This window comes from Drosophila mauritiana, chromosome 2R (assembly GCF_004382145.1).
Source record: "Drosophila mauritiana strain mau12 chromosome 2R, ASM438214v1, whole genome shotgun sequence".
Classification (NCBI taxonomy): Eukaryota; Metazoa; Arthropoda; class Insecta; order Diptera; family Drosophilidae; genus Drosophila; species Drosophila mauritiana.
Genome location: NC_046668.1, coordinates 21,779,722 through 21,803,869, shown reverse-complemented (window position 1 = coordinate 21,803,869; position 24,148 = coordinate 21,779,722). Strand labels below are relative to the sequence as shown.

Below are 24,148 nucleotides of genomic sequence, written 5' to 3'. Positions count from 1 at the left end.
AAACAACTTCCGATGAGGCCGTAAAACATTTAAATTAACGTCTCCTTCTAAGCAGCGGCGTCCTTGCAAAGGACCAAATATGTGTGCCCGAGTTGAAAAGGCATTCCTGAAATGGCAGACGTAAATGGCAAAAAGGGTCACACGCAGGCATGTCCATAAAGATAAAAACCATAACGTGCTCATAAAGCGCAAAAAGGCGCCAACACTTTCCATCTACTGCCCCCCAGTGATAGACAGATGATGCACTGGAAAAGATCGGTGGAGCATTTCCAGTCTGACTGATAATTTCGAAGTGATTAATGACTGACAGAAAGGGTGGTATTTTTTGTTTGAGTGTGGGCTGTGTAGCATACTCACCCCGCAATGCATGTCGAGCTGGTACCCCGGTGCGTATACTTAATGAAGTTGCTAGGAGATAAACAAATCGTTTTTGTGCCGAAATTCCAGCGCCGTGACAAAAGAAAGACTGCTTTTAGGTGTACATTCAGTGGAGTCGCCATTTATTGGATTGCTTTAAACAAACGCATTTAATGCACATATTTTCCAACTCAATAACATCAACGCTTAACTACAGTACGTAAATATAGTACACGCAATTGTTGTTCGGGCCTTTTCAAGCGACAACGCAGATTTCGCAAATGTCATTTCGATCCGTGATGCAGAGGGGATTTCGGTTCGGCAAAGGGTATTTATTGATAATGAAGTATTGATAATAGTGTAGCTAGGTGTGGGACATCTAGTTAATGCTTAATTGTAGCTACAATTGTTTACTCACTATATTAGTTGGAAGGTGTGAGCGTGTTGTGTGAGTTTGGAGTTTGGAGGAGATATGTGTATGGTACAGCTCACATCAACACATTTTATTTAATTTATGATTACCTATATTACAGAGTGGCCATTATGCAATGAACAGGGTGTGCATGTGGTTGGGCTCCCATTTTGAATAGATCAGATCGGCACTTAAACATGGCTTAATATAGTAAATATAACAGCAAATGCATTATGAGTGCGCAAACCATTTCCATTGGAAATGACTCGCTGCGATTTTCAATTAGTAAGCAATTTAGATTTAATTATCTACACACATGAAATGTAAAATTTATTAATATTCTAACGAAAGCACATGACTTTCAGCGAACTGCATTTTTGACTTTCGCGTCTGCGGTGCGTGCCAAATTCAATAAATTCACAACATTCGGGGCTCATTACAGTTGCAAATCATTTTGCCTAGCAATGCAAATCGCAAACGCCTTCGCTTTCGCTGAAATCGCGTGTTTTCCACTCCGACTTATGCCTACATTTAGCTAAATCAATCAGTTATCTAGTTAGTTGTACAAATATAATTTAGTAAAGTCTTTGATAATTCAACTGGCCTAAGCATAAAACAATTTCGATTGCCGCCAGCCAATGCAAAATCTGTTCGGCAATTGCATTTCCACCAACATTTCCTCCAACAATTTCATTATTTCGGGTTGCAATGGCGAAGTGACTTCCAAAACCATGACCCTCCAACATCTCATATAAATCTAGAACAGAATTCAAATGGGAAATCACGCACCTTCGCCGAACAGCTCTGCATTGCTGGCCAAGATTCATTCGCTCTACACGGAAACCTCTTTGGTGTACTTGGACCGATCGTTGAGGTCCAAGACCAACTTGTCTGGCCGCTTGGGTCGAGTGGTGCCTCCACTGCCGCTGGTCGAGTTGTTCGAGTTGTTGGACACATTGCCCAGGGAGGGAGCCGCCACGGGCTCGGCCAGCTGGGCGGCCAGCTCCTCGGGTGCACTGGAGTACAGGACTATGTCGTCCGTGGAGTGGGCCGCCTTGGTCCTCGCCTCGGCCTCGGTCTCGACCTCGGCGGCGGTGGTGCGGTCCAGGAGCTCGGTGCTGCGGGATTGGATGGGCAGTTGGCCAGCCGGCTGCTGGCCCAGCTGGGGATTCTCCTGGGCCTGGGAGTAGCTGCCGCTGCGTCGGCGGCCCGTTAGCTTGTACTTACTTCTACAGTTATCACAAATTTGATACGAAATGCTGAGCTCGGCCTCCAGCAGGTTGCGTGGAGCCCGCTTGCAGCTGGTCGGCGGCGTATTGGTGGCCGCCGTTCGCACCGTGGGCCGACGCTGGCGCTGGCCCACGTCCTGGTCAAGGTCCTCCGACTGGGAGCACATGCACTCCAGCTTGATGTTGGCGAAGTTCAGGCTGCCCTCCTCCTTCGGCGAGCCGAGATGGTCGCAGGCGCTGCGCGGCGGACAGCAGTAGTAGTGCTCCTTGGACGCGTCCAGGCAGCGACTGCAGATGATGTGGCCATCGGCCGTCCGCCGCAGCAGCTGCTCCCGGAAGTCGTCGCCGCTGAGCTCCGTGTTCACGGCCCGCTCCTCGTACGCCGCCGACGGGGGCGTCGAGCTGGGCGGCGTTTCCAGCACCATGGTGGGAATGGAGGCCCGGCCACTCCCCCGCCCCCCGTTGGAGTTGTTGTTCTGCTGGCTGTACTTCTGCATCTCGACGTTCAGGGCGAGCAGGGGCAGTGCGCTCTGGCGGTTGGCGGCCGAGTGGCCTTGGGCTGTGGCGCCCGCCGCCGCCGCCACCACCATCAGGCCACCGGGAGTCTTCAGGCCGTCCAGCAGGCTGGAGATCGTCATCACCGCCACGCCCTTGGGCGGAGCCATCTCCTGGATGCGCTGCAGCTGCATGCTCAGCTGGCGGATCTCCTCCAGCGCCTCCTGGTCGGACAGCTTGGTTTCTGGGCGGGCAGCAGGGGTGGGTTTGGATAAAAGTAGAAATTTAGTGATTTAAATGGCTTAAGCTTATGACTTTGTTAATACGTATACGTAAGAAGGTTTAAGGTAGCTTTAAATTATTATATTGTTTCAAGACACCCATAAATACTGGTTACATTACTTTGCTTTGGGATTATGAAATCGAATTCATGATTGTTCTGTACACAGAGTAAAAGATCAAGATATAGAATGTGTATCTATTTATATTTTGGATTTTTATGTGCGGCTTTATGGATTGAGTCACCCCGAAACTGGACAGTTAAAGAGAGGTCAGCAATTTAAAGATTGGTAGTTGGGAGTCAGTGGTCCTTGGTATTCTGGCCGCCCAAGGGCTAACCAGAAATCGCAACAAATGTAGAGGAGATACGATCTGCTGTGGAAGTGAAAGCTGTTTTCATGGCGCGCTAAAAAGCGAGGCTCCTGCTTTCCGCTGCCAACTTTTGCACTAAAAAGTTGCGCGTCCATGTCAAAAGTTTCGCACTCCCCAAACCCCCAAAAGCGACCCCACATTTAAATGCGTAATGTTTGTACCGTCTGCGGAAGTGGAAGCGAGAGTGAAAGTGGGAATGTGGGGCGAAGTTGGACCCTGTTGTGGTTTTCAGTGCGGCTTGGCGGAGTGGCAGACTTCCTCTTCGCTGGCGGAATGATAAATGGCCATTCAATTCGGTTGAAAGCCTGTCGGTATGATTTAAGCCAAGTCCACTCAGAAGATATCAAGTTTTAAATAATAGGGAAAAACAAACAAGATTTCAAGCGTAAGGAAACATGCTATGGCTCCAAAATGGAGGAAGGATTTCAACCGGCTTGTGACCCTTCTTTCCGTTAAGTGTATTAAAAACAGACGCTTTTTTCCCCACTGCCCGATGAATTTAGATTTATGGCTGTGAAATTAAGCGAGCGGAGCAGTCGACGCGGCCAAAATTGAATTTATTATGTGTGCCCCTCTTAGTATGCAACACGATATTCCTTTTGCGCTCGCGAGTTATTTAAAATGCGCCACACAGATACACCGCGCATATGTGTGGGTGGACGGTTGAGTGTTTGCTACTTTGTGATTGTTCAATTTAAATATGCAAATTGAGAGCCGCTTAAAAACACGCCCAGCAAAAAGCAGCGACAAGGCCGAGCGGCACGAACAAAAAAATGTAAATTTAACGCACAATTTACGCAGCCACAAAAATGCGCTACGTTTTGTTTCGAAATAGAAATGCGGGTTATAAAAAATTAAATAAAAACCTCTTCGCCGCACTGAGAGCCCGTAAAGCATTAAAACATAAACCGTGGCTCCCTGGCAATAAACTCCTGGAATTAAAAAGGCTCGCCATCAAACCGAATAGTCAACAATGGCAGCCAAAAGGAGCCAGCTCCTGCAATTACCAACGAGTATCTTCTATTTGGCTCTCCTGCCATTCAGATTAAATTCCATTTTGCGCCAGGATGTGCATTAATTTATGCAGTTCAAGCGAATGCAAATATAAACATGGCTCTTTTTCATTGGGCCTCTTAAATGGAATAATAAATCGCGACTGCCAATGACTAGAGCTGCTTTGAAACATTTATGCAAGCCATATTTATCGCAAACTCAGTATAAACATGCGTCGATAAACAAACGCAATACTAGTATTTATTTAAACTTTTTCCCATTAAAACTGCTCCTACTTCCCGGGATTCTTCCAATATGCAATTAATCGAAAACTCGCTGCTTATGGCGAAGTTAGCCCCTGGTTAGAACTTAATTTCTAATCAAAAGTTATTGGCTGCGTTGCCGTGGCATCCGTGCAATATCGTAGTTCAATTACAGACTCTTCACAGCCTTAAAGTTTTCCCACGCAAATGGAAATTCCCCGGCAGCCAGAAACGTGAGTCCACCCGCCATCCGGTTGGGATGGCTGGGCTGGTCTGCTCGGCTGCCTCATGGGTGTGCTCGTGGTGGCCAGGCCAAGCCCTCCGGGGGAGTTCACATAGTTGTTTATACATCAAAGCCAGCGAAGCGGTAAACAAATATGGCGTCGGCGGCAACTTGGCGGAAGTTTGTGCTCCGGAGCTCTTTCCTTCCGTGGGAACACCTACACACTGCCACACATACATGCATGAATCGCGGGTTAACCGCAGCTAAGATTGCTCTGAAGGATCTTCGGCGCAGGAGCGGCCCATAAATCAGCATCGCGGGCTGTCAACTGGATGTGGCACGGCTCATGTCTAGACAGCTCCGATAAGCGTGCCCCTGACGCCGCCTGTCCCGCTCATTTTTTAATTTGCCAAATAATACGCCATAAATAACAGTCGACTCGGGAGAAGACTTTATCGACGCTACACTGCGGAAAAAGTCTCAGTTTCGAAAGCGAGTCACCTATGAAGGAACTGCAGTATATATTTTTGCAGATTTCAATCGTTCTAAATAATCGAGAAACTTGGAAAACGGAGGAGTAGTTACATGAACTAACTTCGGGTTTCTTTCTGTGCACCCGAGTACACTGCTTTCCCTCCGCAGATCGTTTGTCAAGTGGACACTGTCGTTTGTCATAAGCGTCGATACGCCGGGACCATTAGGACAAATGGGGCAATTGTCCGCTATCGCCGCACGAGCACTGGCACTCCACTCCACTCCACTAGACTCACCTGCTGCCACCGGGACCGTGGAGGTGGTCACCGAACTGGGATTGGCGAAGGTGCGCACCTGGGGACGAAAATTGAATTTGGCCCCCGACGCCTTGGTGCCCATGCCGATGTTCTCCTGATGCGACTTGCCGCTGCGCAGCACGATGTACACCTGCGTCAAAGTGGGTATCTAGTATCACGGAATGGCCGGAACGGTGGGGCAGGACTCCGCTACTCACCTTGCTGCCGAAGATGAGGGCCAGGAGCAGGGTCACCGTCAGCTGGGTGTGGCAGAAGAAGATGATGTACAGCAAGTCCGGATTGGCAGGCGACTGCAGGAAGAGCCTGGATGCGGAGGAGTAAATCAAATAGATGTACCAATTAGTACGGATTGGCTTAATTCAGGAGGCACTAATGCGGAGAAATCAACTAAAGGATCTGAAGCATGCTTTCGAAGCCAAAGGAAACTTCTGATGAAGTCAGCTGCATTCTACGATTCGGAGAACTTGTTGATGAGCAAGGAGATGTGGGCTACTTACATGGACACGTTGAGGAAGCAGGTGAGCAGGAACTCATTGTAGATGGCCATCGAGATGAAGCGGCTCTCGTTGAACTCCGACGGCGCCTTCCGCACCATGATGCACAGGCGGACGCCCCAGGCCAGGAACAGGACCTCCACTGGAAAGGAATGGAATCGGAGCGAAGGGATTAGACCCATTGTGCACTTCGCAGGCTGCCCAGCTTCACTTTGAAGTTTAATTACCAAAACCGCAGCACAGTTGGCCGCGACTGAGCTCTGAATATCATTAGATGCGAAAAGAGTGAATATACAATTTCATGGCTGTCGGGCTTCGTTTTCTATTGGCCGCAACTATGGAAATGCATGTTGCCGCGGCCAAAGTAGTTTTTTATTTAATTTTTTTTTGTTTTTTGGGGAAATGTTCAACATGCAATTATAAATGTAATACGAGCTTTGGCGTGTAGCCAAGTCAAATGAAGTTACTTAGCAGCTGGCTGCTGCCAAAGTGCGTGATGAACGCGAGAAGCAGCGATAATTGCTGTGTGCGCGTGTGGCACAATAAAGAGCAGTTGCACAGTTGCACAGTTGCACGGATACACAGTTGCACGGATGCCCGGATGCACAGATGCAGATAGAAGCACCCGGGTCCTTTCTGAACTTTTTTAATTAAGCGCCCTGGTAAGTGGGACGCAGTTATCCCCGGCAAATCCGCTCCTGCGCAGCTCCAACTCAACTTATGCCACGGACCCGTGTCGCCAGTCAGTTGGTTAAACGGAAAAATCACTTTTGTGCCCTTTAGGGTGGACCGTATTGCGGCTGAAAGTCATGAGTCTACTTCCACTTCCTACAACTTCTACTGATTCAAACGCAATTTATTACAACTGAAATATTTTTGAAGGAGGTACCCAAAGGATATACCCTAGTTCGTAGCACGATTGCTAAGTGACTCACACAGATCAATAAACTAAGAAAGTAGTTTAGTTTAAATTCGCTTAGGAGACCGTCCACTCTAAAACCCATGATAGCCAGGCATTTGACTTCTGAGAGCAGGGCAAGTGAGCTACGAAGTCGTGAAAAAAGGGGAAAATATTGATGTGTGTGCAAAGCTAACAAGAGCAGCAGGTTGGCCAGACAACGATTTCATGCTGCTGCACTTTCGCATTTTCCATTTCTTCTCTGGCTTTTTTCCTTTTTTACGGGTGCATATGCGTTATGAGAACATAGTGGCTTTTTTCCATTTGCAAGAGAAAGAGCTCGCTTTAAGTGGCCTTTGCGATGGCAAAGCAACTTAGTTCGAGCCAAATTGTTCTACGTATTGCCAACTTACTCGAGGTGAACGTGTAGTCCCACCAGTTGGTCTTGCAGAGAAACGCCTTCAGGTCGTCGGCGGTGCGTCCCACCACCACGTCCGGCGGGGAGACGAGTGTCCTGACCAGCAGGCAGGTTCCGATGGCTCCGCAGATGATGCCCAGTCTCTTGAGCAGGGCGGCATCCGTGATCTTCACAGCCTTCGCAGATCGAACGCGGAAAATCACCGATATCCTGTGGTCGTTATACCCAAAATGTTACTCAAATATCCTGAAGAAGGCACTGCATATCCTTACCGCCAGGTCTTCAGCATCAGAGCTCCGTAGGTCAGGGAGAAGCCAATCTCACGCAGCCAAATGCGCGCCGTGCAGGTGTACAGGTTTGGATTCGGATACATCACAATGTTCTGCAGATAGATACATTAGCTTTAATAGATGCCTTCTGCCCAGAATGCCTGGGAAATCAATAATATCGCCACCTATTTCCCCGACACTTTGGTTCCTTTGGAAAAGTACTAGGTGGTACTTTTCCGGATGATTCTTCAAAACATAAGTGCAAGCTAGCGTTTGTCATTCAAGCCGCAGTTCACGAAGACCCCAAGCCATCAAACCAGAAAGCCAGAGTGACAATAGGCCAACATTGATGAAGCGAGCTATCAGGACAATAGGTTATTCGGGGGATCTATATTGGCTTCTATTTTCGGCTGCCTTCACGCCGTGCACATATTAAAAAATCATAAAGCAAACTGTGCTGACAGGCATCCTCGTCCTGACCCCCAGGACTCGTGCTTATCCCCGTTCTCAGCCTCATCCTGCTCCGCATCCTCCCACGCCTTTGTGTGGTCGTCAAGAGATACTCATGGCGGCCAAATAAATCTGCCACACATAAATAAATGCTGGGACAGGCACTCGCAGGACGTTCGATGAACTGCCGCTTAAAGTTGTTTATTTGGCCGGCATGCCATTAGTTTCCTTCGCCAGCCATAAATCAATCAAATTAAATTGTGTAGAAATCGATGGGCTGTGGGTTCGAGTGCTCTGTTTGCCGAGCGCTTTTCTATCTCATTTTTCACCGAATGCAAATTTCGTGGCTATTTATGGCTTCGAGCGCCGAATGGCTCCATTTAGTTGTAATAATGTTCGACAGAGCCGCTCGTAAGCCGCCGGAAAATGTTTCAGATGCATTCGATGACTCTTAATTAATTCGGATTGCAGTGAAAGCAGGCGCTTGCTATTGATTATGCCACTCAATTGAAACCGAATTGCTAAGTTATTGTGCATGCAGGCGATTGACTAATGGAAAACACCATCCATTACTTACCGTGCAGTAGATGAAGAATGCTCCCAAGGCGATGACCCGCAACAAAGCCGGACTGGCGGCCCTCACCACCTGGAAAACGGAAAAACGGGAGAACAGGACAAGAGGACATTTCCAATTAAGTACTTGCTGGCTGAAAGTTTGCGAATTTAAATTGAAATCGTTTAATCCGCACGATTGCCCAAGGACGCAAGGAAATCTCTGCAGGACCCGAACTCTCCGAGTTGGACCCGCACTTGGCAGGATGTCGGATGTCGGGCGGCATGTTTAGCGCCATTTAATTAGTTTGGGCACACACACACACACCATCTCGCGCCCATCGGGGATCGGGGACTTCCCCGGAGACACAAATGCGACAGAATCGCATTACGAATGAAAACAGTTTAGTTGGCTAGTTGCCTTGGGAGGCGGACAAGTGGAACGGGCTGGGGAATGGGCAAGGGCATCCATGGAGCTGGGTATAGCAAGATGGAGGGATGTGGCGATGTCGGACAGACAGCACACAAATGTCAGACTGCGACATGGGAACTGAATAACTCACTTGCGGCACCCAACATGTATTCAAAAAAAATGATTATAAATATGGTTCAAACATAAATCAGCGATGTAAGCGTGTGGTATAAACTCAGATACTCATAATGCTCCCTCAATAAATTGTAGAATAAATATCGTTTATCAAAAGGTATTTCATCCTAACTGCGAGATTGTTTTCAGTGCATATATATTACATCCGCTGTGGACGGGAAAAATGCGAGTGTCTGAAATCCGAACGCCAGAGACAATTGGACGCCGTCAGCTGGACTTGTTCTCTGGTCTAATGAGTGACCGAACGACACTCGAGATGGGAGGTCCTGGACCTACTGCTACTCCTGCTCCCACTTACGCCCACTTCTGGCGGCAGGAAGCAGCAGGATGTGGGCGTGACCGGCAGTGCGAATGTTTGCACTTCCGCTTATGCGCGACTATATCCGCTGTCCTGTTGGCCTGTTGCCGCCTGTCATCGGGCTGCTAGCTGCTAGCTGCCAGGATGCCCGACATCCTGACCATCCTGAGCGTGCTGCACGTTCAAAATTAACTCGATTCTAACAATGGTAAGCCGCTTAGCGGCTGAATGATGACAGCAGCTTAGGTTGGCCCGCTCGGGATCAGCGCTATTTGACAGTGCGCACCGATGGACGCAACAACACAGTAAGCAAGTGAAAATAAAATATGGATGGACCGGTTGCGACTGGCCGGGGATAATGCCATTATGATGGCTTTACAATTCGGTGCGGATTTCAGAAGATTCACCAGGGCTCTCAATTCCACAACTGTGACTCGGAAAGGAGCTTTGCAGCTTGCGAGTTTTAGCAAGCAGATTAGGATGCTTTCACCTCGTAGGGAAATTGTTATTTTGCTGACCAATTAGTTTCTGAACATCTGATTCTGTTTGTAGATGGCCAAAGTGAAATGAATTAGAAAAACATTGAATCTCCTCCTTTCAAGGCATAATGCAAACAAATCCCTGCTGAAAGCACTTATAAAGCAGCTGCCTGAAAGTCTTCTTGTCTGCTTCAATTTTAAAAGTAACTTAATAGCTAATTGATGAGAATAATGAGAATAAGGCTCTTACGGCGGCCACTTGACGCGGCACCTCCCATTCGCCATCTGCATTCCTACTTACCAGCATCAGCTTCTCGTACTCCTCCTCCAGGAGGCTGCCGTTGAAGAACTTGTGCTGCGAGACGATGTCCGGGAAGTAGAATCCCTTGCGGCACAGACATTTGTAGGAGCCGCGCCGGAAGCCCAATCCCATGATGGCCTCGCACTGCGAACGGCAAATGGAAGACGGGGGAATGGAAATGAAAATTAAGTGCTGACTGCGGCGAATTTGGGTGTCTACACAGCGAGGAATTCGTTGTCCCCATCTGGCTATCGTTTGTTTTTGCCGCAATAAAATTATGTCTAAGTGTCTGAGCTGACTTTTCTAGGAACTTCTCTGCGCAGAAATGGTAGCAAAGTTGTTAACCATTTCTGCATTAAGCCACTGCGTACTATTAGCGTACTTTAAATGTTACTCGGAAATATTCTGTTGTCTCATCAATATGAGATTTCACTTCCACGGTGGCTCCATTAAGCCCACGCACCAAAATTCAAATTGTGTTGGAAAATGTCTTATGAAGTGCTTAAGAGTACAGTGCTTTGTAGGGAAAGGAAAATCCTGTGAGCTAGCGGCCCCTCTTTGCCTAGGACCCCCCCTCATTTCTCTCTGTGTAGCCGGACTGACTCTCACCATGGTGGTGCGCTGCTTGCACTTGTCCGTGCCGGCGAAGATGTTCAGCGGTCGCTTGGTGCCCGGCGTGTGGCGCTGCGGACACTGGTCGATGTCCACGCGGCGCAAGTCGATGTCGATGCCAGATGTGCCCCTGCGGGAAGGAAAAGCGGGTAGTCAGCAGAAGGCGTTAAAAGTTTATGTTATTAATTTGTCAGCTTAACAATCAACTGGGCGGCACTTAAGCCAAATGGCGCCATTTATAACTGGATTCAATAAGACCGGTGCACCGACAGCCATGGATATCTATGGACATGGTCGGGTGTCCAGTTGCCAGTTGAACGGCCAGTCCTCAGCGATAACAAACAATAAATTCCCGCTCTGATTGTGCATATGTCTTAGGCTCGGTAGATGGTGGGTGTTGCGATTTCGCACAAAAGGATAAAGAACACGCGTGTTTGGTTCCGGCTTCCGAAGTCCGGAAAAAATAGCAGAAAATTATTTTCTTGCTGTCGTTGACGGGATATGGGAATGGGAATCGGAGTGGGTGTGGTATTGGTTGTATGGCCTTGTCGTTTTACAAAGACATAAAGCCATGAAAAGGGTGCACTAAGCCGTCGACCCCTCGCCAGCTAGTCGGAATCCCATATCCTGCGTGTATGCCTCCGCAAAGGTCGCCCTCGGCAATGGGCAGCCACCCAATTACACGCATACCTAAGCAGAATCCTGGACGGAGGCAGCTGGAGGCTTCCGGCCGGAACACATGTAGAATTTTACGCATAATCTCGGCCTGCCTACTCGTCCGCATTTTCACGCCGGAGCTGTGGCCATAGCCTCGTCCTTTCTCCGGCTTTCCTTGCCCGTCAGCCGGGGAAAGTTTTCTTGCGGCATTTGCCTTCAGGGTCTTTAAAGTTGCAGGAATTTCTTATGGGTTTTCAATGAAATAGAAATTGGATATTCAATGTTGCAGTATGTCTGCACTTGACTGTTTGGCCATTGAATTGCAGCGCACTCAGATTATGAAAGACGTTCTGGGAAACTTAATTTGCTTACTAGTATTATCTTCGTTTGAAAAACAATAAATCTCTTGTGGACTGGAACGAAATAAGCTTGAATGCCTTCACTCGCTCGTCATAGAAACCTGCACAAGCTCGCTTTTAAATTGAAAAATATAATGGACCCCAATTATTGAGAAGCGGGGTTTTTTTCGGCAAGGGTGATTTCCATTTCGTTGGTTCAAAGAGAAAGTTTCACATGAACTTTCGTCTTCGTTTTCTTTTCAATAACCCGACTTTCTCCAAGCCCACCCACCGGCGGCCATAATGTGTTTGTCCCGGCCATATCCGGTGGCCATATCCCAGGAATCGGGTGAGGATGGGATGGGACTCGAATGGCCGGGATCGGAGTACCGGATCCGGGACTGCAGACGCTCGGTTCGTGATGGTGCTTGCTGTCAGTTAATATTGACATATCAGTTTGTATTTATTTGATTGTTTCTGACAACTTATTGATTGCGAAATTCGGGAAAAGGGACCGCTGGGAAATGCACAGCGGCGGGACTGGCTGCACAATGGCCATATTACATTATCGTAATGATTATGTTAATTCCCAGGCAGTTGATCCCGACGCCTTTGTGTCCTGCAACCCGACTGACTGGCCGGCCAGTTTGCCTCGTCCTTTGCCGCATTATTGGGGCCAAGTTCGAAAGGATGTGTGCTGTGTTGTGTGTCCGTGTGTTATTCCCCATTTCTTATTTGCCTTTGCCCAATGCCATTTATTTGCTGTGGTTTCATTTTCCCTACTCATGCCTTCGCCGCCCTTTGTCTGTCTGGCTGGCTTTGTTGTTGACAGTTTTTGAAGATAATTTGTAAACGGATATTAGAAAATAAGCTGATTGAGCCGACCGAACGAGTTTGTCCTGCTTCCGTGCCACAAATAAATAGACATAGACACAGATACACGAGTGTGTGTGTGTGTGCCTTATTGATTTATTAGTTTGCGCCTCGGGCTGTCGGCCGATGCCTGCTGATGTGACAATGTTTGCCTATCTGGCGGATACTTGATTTATATGACAAACGCCTTTTCGGACAACTCGGTCTAATGCCTACAAATGAGCCATAATCGACGCAGAGTCTGAGACCAAAATTGCTAATGGGTTCGCCCAGGCCTGTTGAATTCAAATTAACTGTGACATTTTGCCAGCATATTGACTTAAATTGGTACATCATCTAATGGGTTTTGATTAAATCCAGCTTCGAGTGCACTTTAAGGATGGGATAACATGGAATCACAGCACTTTTGGCGCTGGATTAGGGACTCGGGGGAGTGCAACTTGTGATGCGGAGCACGTGCAACAAACACGCACTACGTGAGTAAGTGAAATGCATCTGTAGAGCTTTTCTTGCCGGGATTCCCGTCCACATTCTCCCCATTCCCTATCTATATATGTCTAACATCCTAATACCCGCCATACATGCACGTGCCAGCTATTTAAAACTGGCGACAGCAGTGTTCCCTGGTTGCTCCATTTGCGAGTTCATAAAGATGGTGGTGTTCAGTGCCGCGTAACCAAAATATGGCATCAACTTTATTGCTGGCAACGTAATACGATGTACCATCACAGGCAGCCAAACCCAATCCCAGACCCAAGCCAACCAAAACCTATCCACCATTACGCATACCGTTTCGTTGCCAGTTTGTAAACAACTCATCTGCTGTACCAGCGCCACATTACGTATACGCCATGCGTGCCCAATTTTCGGTCGTGGCTGCTAATGCACATAATCAGGTTTGTAGTTTGCACCTCGCCGGCAAAGTGAGCTGTGGTCTGTTGGCAGAATCAGTGCTGGCAGATTGCCACTTCAAAAATGCGAAATCAAGAAGTTTTCAGATAGAATTGACATTTAGAAGTATCATTTGGAATAAATAGAAAAAGACATACTACTCTGTATATTAGGGTTTTATTTGAATTATTATTATTATTATTATTTTCAATTTCCACTTAGGGACTTGTATGATGATTACTTCAATTTTCTACCATGTCTTCCAATTAGCAAAGATACAATCGCATTTTGACTTTGAAGAGTTTTTGCTAACTGGCGGAAAATGGACATGGAAAATGGTGACAACTCTGGGCAAAGCTCTTAATCTCCCATATTTGCCAGCCAGCTAGGCGGCCTTCATTTGCAAACTAATTTAAAATACGGTCCGATGACAGGACCAAAAACCTTTCTGGGCGGCCGAGCGGCGTTGAAATATGGCTTAAAGCGAGGCCACATTAAAGCCAACAAATGGGTGAGACGAAACTCTGGCTGCCAATACCTGGCTACGCAGATCTTTGGGCAACCACACTTGGCTCTCTGGAATTCAGTGGCTTGCACATGCAAATCCATAATCAGGCACACATTCAGTCCCTGCTGCCGACTTACAAAGGCTGGCTTATTGCCAGATATTTGATATTTCCGTTTCCGTTTGCATCATTATGCTGAGTCCCCAAGAAACGGGTGGATGGGGGGTGGGTTAGGGGGAGGGGTCTGGGCCATATTGCAGCATAAGTCAAGTAAATACAATGCTGGGATTACAGTCCGCATTCGTAGCCGCCCTTTGGCCCGTTGGCCCTGTTTAATATTGAAACTTTGTCGGCGCCCGCAGAGTTGTGAGCGCTAAGCGAAACTTAAATGAAATCAAATAAAATTATTGCCCCAGCAGGAGGTCCTTGGTGGGCAGGCGCAGTGGCAGGACTCTTGTGTCCATGTCCTTTCGCAGCGGGCGCCTAATGTGATTTGTGCGTTTAGCGCCCGTTTGGCCAAATAATTTATAATAAAATTAACTCTAACTTAATGCGGATACTTATTGTTCGGCTTGGCCTGGCTTTCCCGGCTTTCCGGCTTTCCCTGCTTTTCCGGCGACAAGCCTGCATATTTCATGCAATTAAGAAAAATGAGCCAGCTACACACGCCGCATAGCAAATTAAATTAATTAGCAAGTTTCCGCCACGATCCTCGCTTAGTGTTCTTTTATTTTCTGTGCTCCTCGCTTCCGCGCAACGTAAACAAATTAATTTTGCCAACTAATGGGAAACTGATAGCAGCACATTATTAACACGAGCCGGACACGGACATGGTCTCGAATGTGGACTCGACGGCAGGCGGGGAAGCCCACTTTACCCGGAGCTACAGCTCAACTTTGGTCCTTTGGCCCCCAGTTTCCCGCCGTAAGCCGCTGAAACAAATGAGCTTTGTTTGACGTCCTCCTCCTGCTGGCGGACTGCATTCTATTCCGGCCAGGCTAACCATTCGCAATGTGCAGCTGCCACGCGGTGCAAACTAGAATGAACTAACGAACTTTTAACATTTCCACATTAATTCAGCAGGACCGCTACAGTGGGAAATGGCAGGCGAATGCTCATGTTTATCCAGCTATTTACTTGTTACTCTTTGAAAAACAAATAAATAATAAAGGTGACTGAATAACATGGCTATCCAATGTTTTTGTTGCATATTTCTTTACTGTATAGCTAACACATTATTATTAAATGGCAGAGAAAATAGTTAGTTTAGTAGAAATTTATTGGCTTATACATCAACTTCAAAGCCAATTGAATTGATTTTTCTGCAAGTGCCGCAAATCTGCAGGGAAACTTGAGAATCAGCTGTGTTTTCCACTCCGACAACCACAGCCACAACTTCCGGTCGACCCACAGTGCCTCCGTCCACTTGGGCGGGCCAAATTTATGTTGCAACTAATTGCAGGCAGTTGCTGGGCTTCCGCCAGCGACAGACAGCTTCCTTTCCGCTCTCTGGAGGTCCTGTTCTCGCTGCCAGCCGTACACAGCTAGAATCCTGCGACCTCTGACCCCTGACCCCCGGAATTTACCCACCAGCTGGCTGCGTGTGAAATTTATCGAGCGTGGAGAGTCATCGAGCACCAGGTAGGCATGTGTGAGAAGGAGCCAACTTTATAATTGATTGCTTTAATTAAATTTTGAAAAGTCCACCTGGCACCCGGCACACGTTCACCTGCCAGTGGAAATAGCTCTAAAATGGAGCATCGCATCGCAAAGGCGTGTGTAATTAAATTTTAAACGCTTACTTAGAGCGAAGTGAAGTGCTTGCAATAATTACGGAAGCCATTAGCCAAGGTCCCGAAAGGGGCGGCCAACTGGGTGAGATATTTGCAAACAGATATGGCCTCCAAGTGGCTCCGCATCTTGGTTCTACTTCTGCTGGGTCTTGCAACCTCCGAGTCGCCAAGACGACAGTTGAGTTGGTGGCACAAACAGTACTACCAGTCGCTATGTGAGTGCACAACCAAAACATTTAATGAATAAATAAATGCGAAAGAGTCATTATGCGATAATACGCTATAAATTACAAGTGAACTTTAAAAAATGTAAAAAAAATGCCTGGGAAAATTGCATTTAATTAAAACATGTTTCTGACTCTCTGCTTATTTGGCTGCCCGCAGGCAAATTCATTTCAATTAAATCATTTTGAAAGCCAGCCAAAAGCATGTATGATTTGCGTTTTGATTGAGCATCTTAAACCGTAATCAAATCAAACATTCTCGTTCGTAAATAATAATCTCGTTATCCAGGGCAACAGAGGCTGCGCTTCACGACGACTCCCCGGCCAGGAGCCACTCCCGAATCGGATGAGGCCAGACTGGTGTATCCCTGCTACTGCTACAAGCCAACTCCCGAGGGCTTGGCCACTGCCAGTCCGGTGGAGCAGCGAATGATCGAGACCAAGGAAATATTCTTCCTGAACAAATAGTGGGATGTGCGGTAATGATGTACACAACGATATGCAGTCGAAATAGAACAGGTAAAGTGTTCATTAGGGAAAAGTAAATAAACTCGTGGCGGAATTGCCAGCAAATCTGTCCAAGTCCTGGACTTTAAACCATTGCTGCAAATGCCGCACGACTTTCAAGACAACAGCAGCCATGCTGCCAGTCAAAAGCAATTTCGGTTGGTCGGAAAACAAAAGCCACGTAATCCTGGCCACTCCCTACCGACACTAACTCAGCCACTAAGTGAAAATAGTTTGCTGGCCAAAATGTGCTTTGCTTTTGCTTTTGCTTTCCTGTGCTGTTGCTGTGCTTTTGCTTTTGCTGTGCTTTTGCTTTCGCAATCTGCTGTCTGCTTTGCTTTTGTCTGCTGCCAGCCATTGATAATTGCGAATTATGCATGAAGTAGAGTGGAAGTGCCGACCGACTGCCACGCCCCCTTTGCCCACGGCCACGCCCACTCGCAGTGTGGTGTTTTGTCATAAGTATGAAAGGGTTCTGATAGTTAACAGCTGTCATTAGTGCGATGGCTTACAAGCATTAGCATTTACTTTAGCAACTTTAATTCTTGCATTTGGGCGCACAAATAGTTTTAAGCATTAAAAGGGGAATTTTGTTTTATTTATCAGTTTTACATTGTAAACAGCGTTCTATCAAACCAGATAACTTCCCCTAACGCGAAATCATTCAATTGAAAAACTTGCCATAGAGCGAGCAAAATACAAATACAAAACTATTTCAAAGAAATGAATGAAGGGGTGGGGGAAATTATTTAAGCCAAGAACGAAGTCGAGATACTTGAAAGAGCAGAAAGTTTCACAAGATGCTGTGCTCCGACCAAAGAACTCTGTTTTGGGCCGGTGCGTGAGCGGAATGTGCATCCAGTCAGTCGATTTTGGGCAGAAGTTGCAAAGTAGTAAAACTTCAACTCGGTTGGTGGCACATTGCACGTGCCACACTGGAACTCGGCCCAATAGCCCGAAAAGGGCGCCCAAGAGTAGCCATTCAGCTATTCAATTACTTGGTCCGCTCTAGACAAAAGCCAAAAACTGGCACTCGCTCAATTTTCCGACTTTTCCGGCTTCCCTTTCCATTCCATCCTGTCTGTCGCTGCCAGCGGCGGCTGCTCGCTGGGAAAACTGCACTGCTCGGCTGGCACTCAGCGCACCATTGCACTTCGCTTTCGAAATTTCCCATGCTGCGAATTATTTATAAAATACCCATCTGGCGGCATCCGTCATGTGCATGTACTTGCCGCACTTGTGCATTGTACCCATTGCGTTGCCAGCAGAAAAGGACTCGTTAATCCTCAAATGAGGGATATGAATGTGGGGGCCAAAGGTTATGCCAGATAGTTCAAAAACAATGTAGATACGTGAAGACTTTCCTTCATTCTAAGATACCTCCATAGATATAAACTCATTTTGGGCACATAGATACACAGATACTTTGATTGGGCATTGATATCCATTCCATACTCACTTGAAGTGATATGTGCCGTTCTCGTACCCGAAGAACGGCACCGTGTAGGTAAGCATCCAAATGTTGCCACCGCCGCAGTCGTAGTACGGCTTTGACCATCTGCCGTCCTCGTATTTCACAGCCAGCGTGTCGTCCTCGATGCGCTCCTCCGTGCGGTTCGAGTAGAGATGAAAGGCTGCAAGGATACGGGTTTCAATAGCGTTATCCATTATGCAAACTGTAATTAGAGGACCCAGAAATCGATCGGCCTTTCACGGCAGTCAGCAGCTCTCTGATTCAGCCAGCAATTCAGTGCACCCCAAGGGGTACACAGCGAGAAATCGAAACGAGTTCCTATGGAAACTGCAGCAATGAGACTTAGGATGTTTCGTGACATGGGAAATGGGAATATTTAAACTACTTTTTCTGCGAGTGCTTCACCTTGGCTGTTTGCGTTGCCTAAGACAATCCTGCGACTAATGACTTTATAAGTGCAAACGTGTAGCCTTGGATGACTCGGGACTCTGTGATGAATAAACCAAAAATGACGCGACATTAAAAGCAAATCAGAGTGGCAATACTGCCGTATAAAAACCCCTTCAAGCGAATCTCCGCTCTAGAAGTATTAAATCCGCCCCGTTAAGATGACCAAGTTCTTCTTCAAGCGCCTGCAAACTGCTCCACTTGACCAGGAGGTGAGTTCCCTGGATGCCAGTGACTACTACTACCGCATCGCATTTTTCCTGGGCTGGAGCCCGCCCAAGGAGGGTCTGCTCCGATGGATCTACTCCCTGTGGACCCTGACCACGATGTGGTTGGGAATCGTGTACCTGCCGCTCGGACTGAGCCTCACCTATGTGAAGCACTTCGATAGATTCACGCCGACGGAGTTCCTGACCTCCCTGCAGGTGGACATCAACTGCATCGGGAATGTGATCAAGTCATGCGTGACTTATTCCCAGATGTGGCGTTTTCGCCGGATGAATGAGCTTATCTCGTCCCTGGACAAGAGATGTGTGACTCCGACACAGCGTCGGATTTTCCATAAGATGGTGGCACGGGTCAATCTCATCGTGATTCTGTTCCTGTCCACGTACTTGGGCTTCTGCTTTCTAACCCTGTTCACTTCGGTTTTCGACGGCAAAGCTCCTTGGCAGCTGTACAACCCACTTGTGGACTGGCGGAATGGCCATTGGCAGCTGTGGATAGCCTCCATACTGGAGTACTGTGTGGTTTCCATTGGCACCATGCAGGAGTTGATATCCGACACCTATGCCATAGTGTTCATCTCCTTGTTCCGCTGCCACCTGGCTATTCTCAGAGATCGAATAGCTAATCTGCGGCAGGATCCGGAGCTTAGTGAGATGGAACACTATGAGCAGCTGGTGGCCTGCATTCAGGATCATCGTACCATCATACAGTAAGACGTGGTTCCTCATGGTTTGACTGCTCTACTAAGGGACGAACCATTTCAGGTGCTCCCAGATCATTCAACCCATCCTGTCGATCACTATCTTTGCCCAGTTCATGCTGGTTGGCATTGACTTGGGCTTGGCGTCCATCAGCATCCTCTTCTTTCCGAACACCATCTGGACGATCATGGCGAACGTGTCCTTCATCGTGGCCATCTGCACGGAGTCCTTTCCGTGCTGCATGCTCTGCGAGCATCTGATCGAGGACTCCGTCCATGTCAGCAACGCCCTGTTCCACTCAAACTGGATAACTGCGGACAGGCGCTACAAGTCCGCGGTTCTATATTTCCTGCACCGGGCTCAGCAGCCCATTCAATTCACAGCCGGCTCCATATTTCCCATTTCGGTGCAGAGCAACATTGCCGTGGCCAAGTTCGCATTCACCATCATCACAATCGTGAACCAAATGAATCTGGGCGAGAAGTTCTTCAGTGACAGGAGCCATGGCGATATAAATCCTTAGATCCTTCGAGTGCACGGCAAAGAAAAACGCTTAACCCAATATTTGCTGCCCGACACATTCACTCTGTACTCGTAGTATCCGTAGTGTTTGCCCATCCACTCAACTTTCCAGAAGTGATTACACACTCGAAGAGCATCTTCAGTGCCATGTGGTAATAAGATGCGAAACCAAAAACCGAATGAATATGCGCCAAATCCCCAATACCTGTCGTCAACATTAAAATTACACCTCTGAAATTATTTCAATTTGTGTATTTAAACCAATAATTTAAAAGAATGGCAGCAATTTTCGCCCTTTAAACGTTGAATTGAATTGACTAGCCTGATTGGTTTATTAACCAGGGCACCCGACAATTAACTATTAAGCCGGTTAATTGGCAGTTGACAGGGCTGCTTGCACCTCAATAATAAATTACCTTAAACAATTAACACCTGGCTGCCGTTGGTTAAGTCTAATTACAGACCACAAAACGATGGGGCGTGTCTGTAGCCCGGGAATGGAGCACCTGTTCGATTGAAGGGTTATAGTATCCGGGTATAAAGTGCAGGTGCTGGCACCGACCAGGTCAGTGGTCATCATGGTGGTGTTCGAGCTGATCAAACCGGCTCCGTTGACGGAGAAGGTGCAGTCCCGCCAGGGGAATATATATCTGTACCGGGCCATGTGGCTGATCGGGTGGATACCGCCGAAGGAGGGAATCCTGCGCTACGTGTATCTCTTCTGGACCTGCGTGCCCTTCGCCTTCGGGGTGTTCTACCTGCCCGTGGGCTTCATCATCAGCTACGTGCAGGAGTTCAAGAACTTCACGCCCGGCGAGTTCCTCACCTCGCTGCAGGTGTGCATCAATGTGTACGGCGCCTCGGTGAAGTCCACCATCACCTACCTCTTCCTTTGGCGACTGCGCAAGACGGAGATCCTGCTGGACTCCCTGGACAAGAGGCTGGCAAACGACAACGATCGCGAGAGGATCCACAACATGGTGGCGCGCTGCAACTACGCCTTTCTGATCTACAGCTTCATCTACTGCGGATACGCTGGTTCCACTTTCCTGTCCTACGCCCTCAGTGGTCGTCCTCCGTGGTCCGTCTACAATCCCTTCATCGACTGGCGCGATGGCATGGGCAGCCTGTGGATCCAGGCCATATTCGAGTACATCACCATGTCCTTCGCCGTGCTGCAGGACCAGCTATCCGACACGTATCCCCTGATGTTCACCATTATGTTCCGCGCCCACATGGAGGTCCTCAAGGATCACGTGCGGAGCTTGCGCATGGATCCCGAGCGCAGTGAGGCAGACAACTACCAGGATCTGGTGAACTGCGTGCTGGACCACAAGACTATACTGAAGTGGGAATGCTTGCAGATCTATAAGAGCACCTAGTTATCACCTGTATCTTTCAGATGCTGTGACATGATTCGCCCCATGATATCACGCACCATCTTCGTGCAGTTCGCGCTGATTGGTTCGGTCTTGGGTCTGACCCTGGTGAACGTGTTCTTCTTCTCGAACTTCTGGAAGGGCGTGGCCTCGCTCCTGTTCGTCATCACCATCCTGCTGCAGACCTTCCCCTTCTGCTACACCTGCAACATGCTGATCGACGATGCCCAGGACCTGGCCAACGAGATTTTCCAGTCCAACTGGGTGGACGCGGAGCCGCGCTACAAGGCGACGCTGGTGCTCTTCATGCACCATGTCCAGCAGCCGATAATCTTCATTGCCGGAGGCATCTTTCCCATCTCCATGAACAGCAACATAAGCGTAAGGATTACTCCATTCCTGCCAACTGCCAACTTCACATTTGACCCATTTTAGGTGGCCAAGTTCGCCTTCAGCATCATTACAATAGTGCGACAAATGAATCTGGCCGAGCAGTTCCAGTAAAATTAGCTCACAAAAATGATTCCGAATTGCCCTGCACCCATGAGCCCCGAAAAAAGAGCCCCCCCAGCAATTCTTTATGAGCGTGTTTTGCATAAAATGTGTATATGTTGTGGCTTATCTGGCAAGATTTCGGCTGATTTAGTTGCTAAATGGTAATGGCCAGGCCAAAGGATGCGACAGTCAGACTGAATCCGCAAATTGCGTTAGCAGACGGAAATTACAACAGCCAGACGAGTCGACGATTGTAACAACAAGCGTCTGGGAAATGGGCCCACAGCTCGGAAAATATACGCCACGGAGGGATGGAGCAACCACAGGAAGTACATATAACCGTTTACATATTGTATGCGATTTTTATTTAAATTTTATGTTAAACACGTGACTGCTAGCCGGCGAAAAGGCGGAGCACGAGCATATATAATAATACAAAACGGATCGCCCAGACTGTGGCAAAAGCAAATATTATGACATATTTTTGCGGTTTACTTGCCGCACACGCGTCATCATATGCCCGCTAAACGAAGGCTCCACATTGGAGTACATAAACATGTGGAGTGGTGGGGATGGGGCAAGATGGATGAACCCTGATATATGTTTGCACTAGACGCACGGGAATATTTGCAAATATGCCATTGAAACGAACAATGGTGGGGCAAATAAACCGAAGGATTCCGGCTATTTTATTCCTCTGCTCAGACTTCCTTTTGACAGACAAACCCTCACTTAAACGGTCAGAAATTCATGTTCTATTTGGTTTATTTCACGGTTTATCTATGAATACTTAAGTACAAGATGTGGGCTTATCCGATGGAAAACACATTACATGAATGCGAGCAAAAACATTGTTTAATTACACATTCCACTTGGAGTAGCTATTGAGAAAATCTTGACCTAAATTTAAGTGCTCTCTTAGTAATTACTACCTTTTGAGCTCACTTTTCCAAGTGATTGATTCGTTTTTTTGCCTAATTACAGCTGATGTTGGCACAGCATTAAGCAAATATGAAACATCATGGGCATTATACACACTCAATCAATCGATGACTTTTGAAGCCCGTCTAAACACTTGCAGCTCCATCTATTTGGCCACCATCTACAAGCGCCATGAGCAATTAGCCTAAATTACTGTATTAAGTGCACTCAAATCGACATTATTATTAATCATTTTCCGAATTTAACAGCCAATAAAGTGATTTCACTGCAGCTGGAAAGGCTATTAAAAGCACTCGATTCGAATTGATTGTACATTTCGATGGCCCGCCGGATTGGCAAAAAATATGATTAATTATGCAATGAAAAGGTAATAACTTCGCGAATTGGCTTTTTTCGGCGTCAAATAAAAAGGAGAAACATATAATCAAATTAATTGCGCTTGAATAGCCCGCAAATTGGTTGTGGTGTGAAAAAGCCCACACTCTGCGTATGTCCTTGATATCCTTAAAAAGAAGCAGTAAGACAAACTTCCCAAAGGAGTATGCAAATATGAAAATTCGCATAAATCGAAGCGCAGGGCAGCAGTTCATCATCCATAAATCAAACTTAAAGAAGTTTAGATAAATGACCCGATGTCAAACTGGAAACGCTTTCGCTCATTGTTAGAGCCACAAATATAATTTGGCCAGTTATTCTATTCCTTTTTTTTGGCAGTCTTTTCAATTTGCGAACAAGCGAGCGAGGACCGGACTTCTATCTATCTATCTATGGCAAATAGTTGACTGCCAGCCTGCAATCAGCTCTCGGCTGTGCCAAAATGCCATTAGTATGCATGGGCCATGTGCCCCGGCCACGCCCACCCACATTTGCCACCCGCTATGCGGAATGTTTGTTTTCGATTCCATTTGTTTTCCCTCGGCCACGGAGGGACATGCTGAGTGGGCGAGTGTCACAGCCAAAGTCAGCCAAAGAGGGCGATCGAACACACGGCGTATACGTAACACACATATTTCAGCGGCAATTTCGTCCATGCAATTTGCAGGCCTGAGCCTGCGGCCCAGTCCGGTTTTCCGGATCTCCGGATACGGGTGCAGGAATGCGAGTGTGTGGTGGTCACACGGAGCAAAATACTCACAAAGTTATCTTGAAGGTTGTATACTGGGTAGGGCAAAGGTCAAAGTGCAGCAACTATTGTCAATCTTTGCATTTTAAAATTGAGTGTTGTACTTGTGTGCTTCCATTTGCAGAACTAAAGGGAGAATCATTAAGTCAGTCATCCTGTTCGTAAAGAATAAATAATCCGTGGTACCTGCAAAGTTAGTTATCTGCGTTTCAGTGAACACTGTTCTGCTTTTAAATACTTTGTCAAAGTTTGAAAA

At 47.4% G+C, this 24,148-nt stretch overlaps 4 protein-coding genes across 6 annotated transcripts in view; 3 read left to right on the top strand and 1 right to left on the bottom strand.

Annotated features, from left to right (window-relative positions):
• Positions 1-483: 483 nt before the first annotated feature.
• LOC117137414 overlaps positions 484-24,148 on the bottom strand; it is a 47,564-nt gene continuing 23,899 nt past the window's right edge. The window contains exons 4-13 of the mRNA XM_033298842.1: positions 18,041-18,215; positions 10,790-10,922; positions 10,181-10,324; positions 8,521-8,589; positions 7,497-7,606; positions 7,220-7,434; positions 5,912-6,050; positions 5,612-5,717; positions 5,394-5,544; positions 484-2,737 (exon numbers count right to left, since the gene is read on the bottom strand). Coding sequence (XP_033154733.1) covers positions 1,602-2,737; positions 5,394-5,544; positions 5,612-5,717; positions 5,912-6,050; positions 7,220-7,434; positions 7,497-7,606; positions 8,521-8,589; positions 10,181-10,324; positions 10,790-10,922; positions 18,041-18,215 — 2,378 coding nt within the window. The 3' untranslated portion in view covers positions 484-1,601. The remainder of the gene's footprint in view (positions 2,738-5,393; positions 5,545-5,611; positions 5,718-5,911; positions 6,051-7,219; positions 7,435-7,496; positions 7,607-8,520; positions 8,590-10,180; positions 10,325-10,789; positions 10,923-18,040; positions 18,216-24,148) is intronic.
• LOC117137418 lies at positions 15,951-23,039 on the top strand. 3 transcript variants are annotated; one of them, XR_004459154.1, is made up of 3 exons: positions 15,951-16,065; positions 16,364-16,593; positions 22,812-23,039. XR_004459154.1 is itself a non-coding variant. In XM_033298847.1 (2 exons), exons 1-2 carry the CDS (start codon positions 15,954-15,956, stop codon positions 16,540-16,542), a joined length of 291 nt encoding a protein of 96 aa, XP_033154738.1. In that variant the 3' UTR covers positions 16,543-16,847. The 3 variants fall into 3 exon arrangements, 1 of the variants encoding a protein (XP_033154738.1); XR_004459153.1 differs by lacking the exon at positions 22,812-23,039 and adding an exon at positions 18,685-18,771 and having other exon boundaries at positions 15,954-16,065; XM_033298847.1 differs by lacking the exon at positions 22,812-23,039 and having other exon boundaries at positions 15,954-16,065; positions 16,364-16,847.
• Positions 18,543-20,382, top strand: LOC117137415 (putative odorant receptor 59c). The gene is made up of 2 exons (XM_033298843.1): positions 18,543-19,439; positions 19,495-20,382. Exons 1-2 carry the CDS (start codon positions 18,664-18,666, stop codon positions 19,952-19,954), a joined length of 1,236 nt encoding a protein of 411 aa, XP_033154734.1. The 5' UTR covers positions 18,543-18,663; the 3' UTR covers positions 19,955-20,382.
• LOC117137416 (odorant receptor 59b) lies at positions 20,450-22,623 on the top strand. The gene is made up of 3 exons (XM_033298844.1): positions 20,450-21,301; positions 21,356-21,713; positions 21,768-22,623. The coding sequence occupies exons 1-3, from the start codon at positions 20,532-20,534 to the stop codon at positions 21,834-21,836; spliced, it is 1,197 nt and encodes a 398-aa protein (XP_033154735.1). The 5' UTR covers positions 20,450-20,531; the 3' UTR covers positions 21,837-22,623.

Bases quoted from the DNA above. Each gene is read 5' to 3' on its own strand.
- LOC117137416 (XM_033298844.1), top strand. From the start codon at position 20,532: ATGGTGGTGTTCGAGCTGATCAAACCGGCTCCGTTGACGGAGAAGGTG. The intron at 21,302-21,355 runs GTGGGAATGCTT...TGTATCTTTCAG, and splicing joins GACCACAAGACTATACTGAA to ATGCTGTGACATGATTCGCC. The intron at 21,714-21,767 runs GTAAGGATTACT...GACCCATTTTAG, and splicing joins CCATGAACAGCAACATAAGC to GTGGCCAAGTTCGCCTTCAG.
- LOC117137415 (XM_033298843.1), top strand. From the start codon at position 18,664: ATGACCAAGTTCTTCTTCAAGCGCCTGCAAACTGCTCCACTTGACCAG. The intron at 19,440-19,494 runs GTAAGACGTGGT...GAACCATTTCAG, and splicing joins GATCATCGTACCATCATACA to GTGCTCCCAGATCATTCAAC.
- LOC117137418 (XM_033298847.1), top strand. From the start codon at position 15,954: ATGGCCTCCAAGTGGCTCCGCATCTTGGTTCTACTTCTGCTGGGTCTT. The intron at 16,066-16,363 runs GTGAGTGCACAA...CTCGTTATCCAG, and splicing joins ACAGTACTACCAGTCGCTAT to GGCAACAGAGGCTGCGCTTC.